This window comes from Macaca thibetana, chromosome 1 (assembly GCF_024542745.1).
Source record: "Macaca thibetana thibetana isolate TM-01 chromosome 1, ASM2454274v1, whole genome shotgun sequence".
Lineage (NCBI taxonomy): Eukaryota > Metazoa > Chordata > Mammalia > Primates > Cercopithecidae > Macaca > Macaca thibetana.
This window is the reverse complement of record NC_065578.1, coordinates 45,388,412-45,399,849: the sequence shown is the minus strand read 5'-3', so window position 1 is coordinate 45,399,849 and position 11,438 is coordinate 45,388,412. Positions and strand designations below refer to the sequence as shown.

Here is an 11,438-nt window from a genome sequence, read left to right as displayed (position 1 = left end):
TCTCACTGCGGTGGAGGAGGACAGCTTAGAGTCAGCAAGAATGGGGGTGAGGAGGAGTAGGATGGGGTAACCCAGGAGGCTGTAACAGCTGTCATAGTGAGTAATGATGAAGCTTTAGGAATGGAAATGGAGAGAAGTGATGATAGAAATGCAGGGAGAAACAAAGGATGTGCTGCCTGCTCCCTAAGGATTATCAGGGAGCATACAGAAATTGCCCAAATATGATTGCAATAAAAATGTGCTGTTAACTTTTCTCAAATTGGGCTTTGGGTGGTTGAGGTCAGGTATTTTCAGTCCCCTCCATAGAGGTATTATGAAATACCTTTCAGAAGGGAAGATAGAGAGGAATAACATGTGTCTGCCCTGGGCACCTTCTTGTTTTGGCATCTGATAACTGCACAAAGCTTCAGCACCTTTGGGCACTTTGGCCATCACCCCGTCCTTCAAGGACCAACTTTCTGAACAGGGATTTCTCTTGGAGTCCTTGCTGACTCTAAACTCTCCTCTTCCACTGCAGTGAGAGGAGCTTGAATTGAGAGCTGGAGAATTGAGTTTTGGCCCTGGGAATATAAGGTTTAAAGTGAATAAGGCTATGATTTCCACATAATCATTCCAAAAGGCTGTTTTGACTTTCTAAATGGTCCATCCAGCTGAAGAAATCATCCCAAGTTCAGTAATTTGGGGAAGTCTGGATCTGCTGAGCCCCTAGTTCATTTTAAGAGGAAAGTCAGCCCATGGTCAGGCGCAGTGGCTTATGTCTTATAATCCCAGCAATTTGGGAGGCCGAGGTGAGCAAAAAGCTTGAGCTTCTGAGTTCGAGACCACCCTGGGCAACATGGCGAAACGCTGTCTCTACAAAAAATATGAAAAATAGCTGGGTGTGCTGGCATGTGCTTGTAGTCCCAGCTACTTGGGAGGCTGAGGTGGAAGGATGGCTTGAGCCCAGGAGACAGAAGTTGCAGTGAGCTGAGATCACACCACTGCACTCCAGCCTGGGCGATAAAGCCAGACCTTGCCTCAAAATAAATAAATAGGAAAGCCAATCCAAACCTCAGGCCCTGGGATTTATGATTCTAGTTGCCTGAATCCATAGCAGCAACATCAGGATGATTGAGAGGCTTTGACCTTGAACATGGGTGATTGTTCTGTCACTTCCTATGTAATTTTCCTATTGACAGATAGAAGGAGTCCTGTGGGCAGACTTTGGAGTGAAAGAAATTGCAGGGGGTTGAGGAGCAGAAGACAATGATCATAATAGCCCAGCTGTGCATTTTTTAGCTTCAAGTGTTTTTGTTCACATTAGCTAATTAACTGACAGTTTGTCCAAATGGAGCTGAGGGATGGTAGGAGACAGGGAACTCATGGCCGATCATGCTTCCAGGGTCTGGAGGGGACTGATAACGTGACTGCAGTACCAGGGCCAGAGTGTGTGTGTGGACAGCTAATGGACAGAAGCTAATTGACAGGCGCTTGGGCCTGTGTGCATGATGGTCAGCTGGTTTGTCCACAACAGTGTGATAAATGCCCCATTCAGTCCACGAGCAGTCACGGCTCAGAGATACCCAGTCAGGCTCTGTTACTGATCTGATAACAAGTGCATGGGGTATTAGCTACTTCACCACAGACATCGTCTCTGGAGAACTGTCTCTGTGTCCAGGAGACAGAATGAGATTCTTCAGGGTTAGAAATGTCACATATCTTTTTTTTTTTTTTGAGACAGAGTCTCACTCTGTTGCCCAGGCTGGAGTACAGTGGCCCGATCTCGGCTCACTGCAACCTCGGACTCCGGGGTTCAAACGATTCTCCTGTCTGCCTCTGGGAGTAGCTGGGATTACAGGTGTGCGCCACCATGCTTGGCTAATTTTTGTATTTTTTGTAGAGACGAGGTTTCGCAATGTTGGCCAAGCTGACAATTTTTTTTTTCAAATATTTATTTTATGTACAAAGAGCTATCATGGTTTTTCATTGAGTGGATGCCCTGGATAATCTTTGGAAGGAAGATCATTTAGTCCAACCTAATGAAGACGATATCCTTCCTGTACTGACAGAAACACTGGCGGCACATATTGAGGCCATATTTCCGGATCAGACCGTGCCGGTTTGAACAGATGCGACAAGAGCGAGATCCCTGGCCGAATTTCCGTGGGTGGCTCCGGTACAATTGCTGGTGACCCATCTTGCTCTCAGGATTGCAACTAGGTAAAAGGAAAAAGTGACAATTTTTTTTTTAAACAGGAAATTTTTGCATCAAAACCCAGCCAGCAGTGAATCCTATTATTCACTCTCTATGTTCTATGAGAAATACCAGGAAGAGCATGCACATTTATAGAAACGTGTATGCCAGCACAGCCCATAATAACTCAGTGGAGGCATCTATAGTTTCACATTTTAAGATACACTTTTTACAATTTATGCAAGTTAATTTTACTCTTTCTCATGTACATTACTATGGGTCTAAACCAGGGGTCAACAAACTTTTACTGTAAAGAGCCAGATAGTAAATATTTTAGGCCTTATGGACATATAATTTCTGTTATAAATACTGGGATCTGCCAGGCCTCCACAGACAATACATAAATGAATGAGCATGACTTTATTTATGGATATTGAAATTTGAATTTATATAATTTTCACAAGATATTATGCTTCTTGAGATTTTTTTCCCCATCATTAAAAAATGTAGATGTGCCCATAACAATTAAATTAAAAAAAAAAAATTAGGCTGGGCATGGCGGCTCACACCTGTAATCTCAGCACTTTGGGAGGCCAAGGTGGGCAGACAGCTTGAGCCAAGGAGTTTAAGACCAGCCTGGGCAACTTGACAAAACCCCATCTCTACAAAAACAAACAAACAAAAAGTATAAAAATTAGCTGGTCATGGTGGCACGCACCTGTAGTCACAGCTACTCAGGGGGCTGAGGTGGAAGGATCACTTGAGCTTTGGTAGGTTGAGGCTGCATTGAGCTGAGATTGTGCCACTGCATTCCAGCCTGGGTGACAGAGCGAGACCTTGTCTCAAAAAAAAAGAAAAAGAGAAAAGAAAAAGGAAACAAAAACGTGTGGAGCAGCATTCTAGGCACTGGCTATACAGAGATGTAAACCATATATCTGACTCCGCAGAATTTCCTGGTTTTGTTGTTGTTGTTGTTGTGTTGTTTGTTTGTTTTTGAGACGCAGTCTCCTCTGTCATCCAGGCTGGAGTGCATAGTATGACGATCATGGCTTACTGTAGCCTCGAACGCCTGGGCTCAAATGATTCTCCTACCTCAGCTTCTTGAGTAGTTGGGACCACCCACAGCTAATTTTTTGTATTTTTTGTAGAGATGGGGTTTCTCCATGTTACCTGGGCTGGTCTCTAACTCCTGGGTTCAAGCGACTCTCCCACCTTGGCCTCCCAAAGTGCAAGGATTTCAGGTATGAGTCACTGTGCCTGGGCAGAATTTATTTTCTAGGCGAAGTTATAGGCATTGAACAAAAAACATAAGTAAAGTTATTTTAGATTGTGATGCATCCTAGTAAGACATTAAAATAGGAATAAAAGTTAATGTGGAGAGGGTTTCTTTGGCTAGCACTGTAAGGGAAGGCCATTTTGAGGAGGTGAAATTTGGGCTGAGACCTGAATGAAGAGAAGGAGACAGTTATAGTGAAGATCTGGGGGAAAGAACATTCTAGGTAGAGGGAGAGCAGGTACCTATAAAGAACCTGAGGCCTATCAGATCCTGACAGATAAAAGGCTGAAGCAGATGTAAATGAGTGGTTGTGTGTTGGGAGGGTGAGGGTTAAAAGGAGATGAGGTAAGAGACAGGGGAGCTTCATAATGAGGCCTCCACTTATCTCTATTCCTCATTCCCTCAGTTCTGTCTCTCACACTTTACTTTCTAGGATTCTGAACTTAACTTTTCTTTTGAGACAGGTGTTGCTCTGTCACCCAGGCTGGAGTGCAGTGGCATGACTATGGCTCACTGCAGCCTTAACCTCCCAGACTCAAGCTATCCTCCCACCTCAGCCTCCCAAGTAGCTAGCACTACAGGTGTGTACCACCACATCTGGTTATTTTTTAAATTTTTTTTGTGGAGTCGGGGGTCTCACTGTGTTGCCAGGGCTGGTCTCGAACTGCTGGACTCAAGCAATCTGCCCGCTTCAGCCTCCCAAAGTGCTGGGATTACAGGCATGCACCACCATGCTCAAGAGGATTCTGAAGTTTTCTGTTTTCCAAACAAGCTGTTCTTTTTTATATTCATGAGTTTTGCATAGGCCTCAAGCTGGAATGCGTGGTTGTAACCACTGTCTCCTTCTTCCTTTCAGCAATAGAATTTCCCCGAGTTTTAACAGGGCCTACGTTTAGAGCTTCCTACCCAACCTGAACTACCTGCTTATTTCTGAGTTTCTTTATTACCTCATGGTACTTTATACGTCTATCATAGTTTTCCACTAGTTAAGCAGCACTGACTAGGAGTCTAAGTCATGCACTGTGTGATAAATAAGGAGTTTGTGGTTTAGAGGGAAAGACAGACATGTGGCAAATAATTGTGAATGGTGATAGTACACTCTCTGTGAGAAGTGAGTTGAGGGGAGTACAGACATCCTTCATTCTTCCTTTCTCCTCAACTCCCACATCCGATTCTAACAAGATGAAAAAGTCTGTATTGCCCAGATCTTGGGAAACACAATGGGAAAGAGAGGAGGAAGTCAGGTAGTATCAGGACAGCAGTTACAAGTCACACCAGCCTCAAGGAGGCAGATTCCAGCCCCACCAGCAGAGGCGGCAGCAGTTAGGACAGAAAACATTGTCCCCGCTGGAAGCCAAAATAGGTTGCTGCTTGTGGTCACTATTGGAGATGCAGCAAGCTCCTGGGGGCCATCTGCCGTAGAAGCTGAACAAGTAGTATGCTGGCAAGGTGACCAGCCATTCAAGAACTTACTCTCAACTCAAGAGGCCCTGGAGAAACTATTTAAAATGACTGAAGGACACTTTGAGGTAGGGCTAATTCCTACAAGTAGGAAAGTGGGTGCTTATCCTAGAGTAAGTTGGGTAAAAAAAGTTATTAAATAATATCTAATTTGGTAGTTACAGGCAAATGAGGCTGAGGATATGTGGATTATATTTTGAATCATTTTGAATCTTATTGAAGTTTATATCCATGCCATGGACTCATCATTACCTCTAAAAATAAAGCCAATTGATATTTAGTGCAAGGATGAAGATAACATTGGAAAATTTGCACGTGGAGGTAGATGTAGACTTCCAGAAGCCTCTAAGAATGGCGAGATTCAAAATAACTGTGAAAAAGAAAACCACATAAAGTTGAAAAGACTGTGCAAATTCTATTAAGTTCCTGAACAAATAAAGAGAGCCCAGCAAGGTCTTCAGGAGGGGGGACAACACAACCTTACTAAAGTTTGCTAAAGATGTTAATCAGCCTACAATCCAAGAGAGATACCAGGGAATGGAGTTGTTGTGTTAGATATGGTTAGACAAATCTCCATAAGAAAACAACCCAACAACCACCAGAATCATTGGCCTAGTTATTGGGGGAGAGGTGAAGGAAAGGCTATTTAGTTAATCTACAGACTTATGAGGATCTGAAAGTTGACGATATTTTTAGGAAAGGTCACCCCTAGCATGGGGAAATAGTGCTCTTGGCTGGGGTGCTCTGCTGAGATGCTGTGGGTGGTAGATGCCAGATATGGAGAAGTGATAGCAGAACCTCTTAGTCTGGCAAGGGGAATTTTGAAGCCTCAATATTAGTTGGCTGAGGGTTGAATGCTCTGACAAAGCTAGCAGTGAGGAGGGTTTATAACCACAGGGATGTTCTGAATTTTTCTCTGTAGTATCAGAGGGTGACAGAAAAGATACTTCTGAACCAGGACTGAAGAAACTCTTATAGAAGGCAGAGGAAACAGGAGCTAGAGATTTGAACAGCATGAATCAGGTTTTCTGTATAATAGGTGAGTTTTAGGTCTGTTCCAGGATAAGACTTTGGGGAAAATTCCAGCTGCCAAACCCAGGGTAGTCTTTTAGATTCTTCTACTTTTTGAAACTAACATGAAAAATGGAGGAGGAGAGGCAGCTCCAGCTATGGAGTGGAGAAAACTCAATCAACTGAGGTGATTGTAGATACCCAGCAAGGACTCCAATGACTACTACACATGTGGACTTCATGGGACAGATGAAGGTCCTTTAGGTTTGGGGGAAAGAGGTATAACCATGGACACCTGTGAGCCCCTAAAAGGCAGAACACTGGAGAAGTTGGGGATGAGAAGGCTCCTGGCCAAGAAGAAATCCCAGCTATAGCATTCCTAAAGTTGAAGAGCACCAGGGAACAAGGAACCAGGAATGGGCCTGGAGCTTGAACTGTCTTTATTATTATTATTTGTAGAAATGGAGTCTTACTATGTTGCGCAGGCTGGTCTCAAACTCCTGGCTCAAGTGACCCTCCCACCTTGGCCTCTCAAAGTATTGGGATTACAGGTGTGAACCACTGTGCCTGGCTGGGGTTGAGCCGTCTTCAACCTGCACAAGAGGAGGCCTCTGCCAGGCAAAGATCCCATCTTTTTCTTGTGGAGGGATAATCCTAGAAAGAGTGCAGCCATAAAAACACCAACTCTCAAGAGGTGCTTAATGACAAATTCACAAGTAGCAAGCACCAAGCCACCTCCCATCACAAAAATGGAATGGATCAGATGTGGCTTTGGGACCAATTGTCAGGCTTGAGTTTCCTACAGGACTTGTGGAGATGAGGGAAGAGATGAAAAATATGTGGGTATATGTTGGCAATGTTCAGGAGAGGTAGGTACATTGGTGGGGATCAAGTCTAGACTCTTTAAAAAGTGTTTACCAGCGGCTGAGCACAGTTGCTCATGCCTGTAACCTTAGCACTTTGGGAGGCCGAGGTGGGTGGATCACCTGAGGTCAGGAGTTCGAGACCAGCCTGACCCACATAGTGAAACCTCGACTCTACTAAAAATACAAAAAATGTTAACTGGGCATGGTGGCGAATGCCTGTAATCCCAGTTACTCCTGAGGCTGAGGCAGGAGACTCGCTTGAACCTGGGAGGTGGAGGTTGCAGTGAGCTGAGATTGCGCCATTGCACACCAGCCTGGGCAACAAGAGCAAAACTCTGTCTCAATTAAAAAAAAAAAAAGGGGTTTACCAGAAGCATGCAGGAATAGAGTATCTAGGTATTTTATCCTTATCCAGATGTGGAAGCCACAGCAAAATAAAGGGAGGGAAGAGCCAATAATTCCCATTTTCTCTGCTTCCACTCTGAGATCTCTAACTTAAAGTTTTAATTTGGGGGATTCCCCAAAATTCAAAAAGTAGAAAGAGAAGTTGCCATGGAAGGACCAAACCAGGAGTAGAGTTTTCTCTCTCCAAGAATGGGACTTAGTATAATGGGCTTTGGGTGAGTAGCATAAGTTAAATGATGGGAAACCCAGACTCTTTAGAAAATGGCACAGAAAGTCTGTGTTATCTTAGATTGATGATTTTTGAAATCACCTTAAAGATGTACTGATTGACTGCATTAACTCTGGATTCTATATCCTATATATTCCCCTTTGTGATAGTAAAGGGAAAAAATCAGGTAATATCTGAGTTTGTGTGGATTTCCTGGTTCTCAATAGACATTCCACAATAGCCCAGCACACTGTGTTCCACATACAGGATAGCTTAGCCACTTCCTATGGAGTCAGTTGTTTCCAGCAATGAACGTCAGAGAAGGTATTATAATATCCCTACAACTGCATAAGAGGACATAAACAGAGGGGATTTTATCTGTCTTGTATAGGTCATCAATATGAAGGGATGGGGATTTCAGGAGTCCATGCTGTTACCAGAAAGGGGTTTCGATCCAGACCCCAAAAGGGGGTTCTTGGATTTCGTGCAAAGAGCTAGTGATTAAGGGCATTATCTCTGGATAATGGAAGCTGTCTTACTTTATTAAGAAAGTAAAGGGATAAAAGAATGGCTACTCCATAGACAGAGCAGCAGTATGTGCTGCTTGACTGAGTATACTTATGGTTATTTCTTGATTATGTGCTAAATAAGGAGTGGATTATTCTTGAGTTCACAGGGATTTCCTGGAAATCTTCCTTTTAGAACATATAGGGTAACTTCTCGGCTGGGTGCAGTGGCTTATGCCTGTAATCCCAGCATTTTGGGAGGCCGAGGCAGGTGGATCCCTTGAGGTCAAGAGTTTGAGATCAGCCTGGCCAACTTGGCGAAACCCTGCCTCTGCTAAAAGTATAAAAAATAGCTGGGCATGGTGGCGCGTGCCTGTAGTCCCAGCTACTTGGGAGGCTGAGGCAAGAGAATTGCTTGAACCCAGCAGGCTGCAGTGAGCCGAAATCGCACCACTGCATTCCAGCCTGGGTGACAAAGCAAGACTCAGTCTCAAACAAAAACAAAAACAGGCCGGGCGCAGTGGCTCAAGCCTGTAATCCCAGCACTTTGGGAGGCCAAGACGGGCGGATCACGAGGTCAGGAGATCGAGACCATCCTGGCTGACACGGTGAAACCCCGTCTCTACTAAAAAATACAAAAAACTAGCCGGGCGAGGTGGCGGGCGCCTGTAGTCCCAGCTACTCAGGAGGCTGAGGCAGGAGAATGGCGTGAACCCGGGAGGCAGAGCTTGCAGTGAGCCGAGATCTGGCCACTGCACTCCAGCCTGGGCGGCAGAGCGAGACTCCGTCTCAAAAAAAAAAAAAAAAAAAAAAAAAAACAAAAACCACACACACACAAAGAACATATAGGGTAACTTCTGGATGTTGCCATGGTATTTGTAAACTGTTATGGCACTGCTGGGAGTGTCTTTTTTTTTTTTTTTTTTGAGACGGAGTCTTGCTCTGTTGCCCAGGCTGGAGTGCAGTGGCACAATCTTGGCTTACTGCAACCTCTGCCTCCTGGGTTCATGCCATTCTCCTGCCTCAGCCTCTCAAGTAATTGGGATTACAGGCACCTGCCATCATGCCATAATTTTTGTATTTTTCTAAAGACGGGGGTTTCACCATGTTGCCCAGGCTGGTCTTGAACTGACTTCAGGTGATCCAACCCCCTCAGCCTCCCAAAGTGCTGGGATTACTTGTGCCCAGCTGGGAGTATCTTTTAGCATGCTAATACATTACAATTAGCATATAATGAGCAGTGAGGGACCAGAGGTCATTTTTGTAGCCATCTTGGTTTTGATGGGTTTTGGCCAGCTTCTTTACTACATCCTGTTTTATCAGTGGAGTCTTTGTGACCTGTGTCTTGTGCTGCCCTCCTGTCTCATCCTATGACTAAGAATCCCCTCCTGGGGATGCAGCCCAGCTGGTCTCAGCCTAATTTCACCCAGCCCCTATTTAAGATGGAGTTGCTGTGGTTTCAATGCTTAAAGATTGATGGAGAAAGTAATTTATCATTTGATTTGATCTGGAGGCATTTTTTTCATTTATATATTCATTCTCTATCTATTCATGTCTCTCTCTGTCTCCAAAATCTTGGAGGAGCACCAACAATGGCTCTTCAAGAGTAGTAAATATGTTTTCTTCTGCTCAGATTTTCTTTGAGAAGTCCTCTTCTCCAATTCTCAATCTCTGTAGCTTGAGTGCAGCTGATCCCTGGGTGGCTACATGACCTAGGCCTGGCCAATTAAAACATTCCACCTAACTGGACTCTAATTGGTTCAGGAGTAAGCATGTGATCCAAGTTAGGCTGATGAGCCTCAACTCCAGAACTTCACAGTTATGTGGAGAAACTTGCACTCTGCTGGACAGAGTTGCTAATTGGATGCAATGTAACCCTGGAACTGCCTGACAGAATCCTTGTGACCTCTTGGGAAACAACAGAGTGAAGGAGAACTGGGAACGAGTCTGGTTCTTGCTAACATTGTCTGGTTCTTGCTAACATTGTTTGAGCACCTCCACTCAGCTGTTCCTGAAGCGAGACTACCCCTTTATTTGTCTTAAGCTAGTTTTCTGTCACTTGTAACTGAAAAGTCATGCTAACACAACAGTGATACTGGACCATATGGAAGACTTGAGCCTGAAGTTGTTCCTTTACAGCTTCAGTAAATTTGCTTGATCTCATTAAAAGGTGTAATATCACCAAGGGGGTAAGCACAGGCCATGAGAAGATCTCCATTATTAACACTGGTCACTCTTCATCAACCTTTTTTTTTTTTTTGAGATGGAGTCTCGCTCTGTCGCCCAGGCTGGAATGCATAGTGGTGTGATCTCAGCTCACTGCAAGCTCCACCTCCTGGGTTCACGCCATTCTCCTGCCTCAGCCTCCCGAGTAGCTGGGACTATAGGCGCCCGCCACCACGCCCGGCTAATTTTTTGTATTTTTAGTAGAGACGGAGTTTCACTGTGTTAGCCAGGATGGTCTCGATCTCCTGACCTCGTGATCCGCCCGCCTCGGCCTCCCAAAGTGCTGGGATTACAGGCGTGAGCCACCGCGCCCGGCCTCTTAATCAACTTTTGAACATTAGAAACATTCATAATGTTTATGAAAAACTCTTCCAGGATTGCAAAATTCTTTAGTGTTTTAACTTGGCATTATCAGTGCAGACCCAGGGCACCAATTTAGAAGTCAGCTTAAAATCCAGAAGGAAGTCAATTTTCTTACTCCCTTGAACCTGTTTGAGAATTCAGTGCCTTGATAGTTTTGGTGAGCTACTTGGATGAAGCTTGTCCTTGCAATTGCTGATCAAAATGGATGTTTGGAGGGCATCAGCATAAGGTATATGTTAGAAAAGTGAAGAAGAGGCTGGGCGTGGTGGCTCACGCCTGTAATCCCAGCACTTTGGGAGGCTGAGACGGGCGGATCATGAGGTCAGGAGATCGAGACCATCCTGGCTAACACTGTGAAACCCCGTCTCTACTAAAAATACAAAAAATTAGCCGGGCATGGTGGCAGGCGCCTGTAGTCCCAGCTACTCGGGAGGCTGAGGCAGGAGAATGGCATGAACCCGGGGGGGCGGAGCTTGCAGTGAGTGGAGATCACGCCCCTGCCCTCCAGCCTGGGCGACAGAGCGAGACTTGGTCTCAAAAAAAAAAAAAAAAGAAAGTGAAGAAGAGTGAAAGTCTCTTGTTTTCGTTAGCACAAATTTGTCTGATAGTGAGGTGCAGCACTATTTTAAAAAACAGTTCTGTCCGGGCACCGTGGCTCACGCCTGTGATCTCAGCACTTTGGGAGGCCAAGGAGGGCGGATCACGAGGTCAGGAGATCGAGACCATCCTGGCAAACATGGTGAAACCCTATCTCTACTAAAAATACAAAAAATTAGCCGGGTGAAAATTAGCTGGGCGTGGTGGCGGATGTCTATAGTCCCAGCTACTTGGGAGGCTGAAGCAGGAGAATGGTGTGAACCCCGGAGGTGGAGGTTGCAGTGAGCCGAGATCACGCCACTGCATTCCAGCCTGGGTGACAGAGTGATACTCCATCTCAAAAAAA

General features: G+C 45.0%; 2 protein-coding genes across 2 annotated transcripts in view; one reads left to right on the top strand and one right to left on the bottom strand.

Moving 5' to 3' along the window:
• Nucleotides 1–1,952: 1,952 nt before the first annotated feature.
• LOC126961562 (40S ribosomal protein S29-like) lies at nucleotides 1,953–2,176 on the bottom strand. The gene has a single exon (XM_050802116.1). It carries the CDS (start codon nucleotides 2,174–2,176, stop codon nucleotides 2,006–2,008), a length of 171 nt encoding a protein of 56 aa, XP_050658073.1. The 3' UTR covers nucleotides 1,953–2,005.
• A 5-nt stretch (nucleotides 2,177–2,181) lies between these two features.
• Nucleotides 2,182–11,438, top strand: part of PIK3R3 (phosphoinositide-3-kinase regulatory subunit 3) — a 120,839-nt gene continuing 111,582 nt past the window's right edge. Inside the window, exon 1 of the mRNA XM_050801839.1 lies at nucleotides 2,182–2,199. The gene's annotated coding sequence lies outside the window, so the exon portion shown is untranslated. The remainder of the gene's footprint in view (nucleotides 2,200–11,438) is intronic.

Coding starts and splice junctions, on each gene's coding strand:
- LOC126961562 (XM_050802116.1), bottom strand. CDS start 2,176: ATGGGTCACCAGCAATTGTACCGGAGCCACCCACGGAAATTCGGCCAG.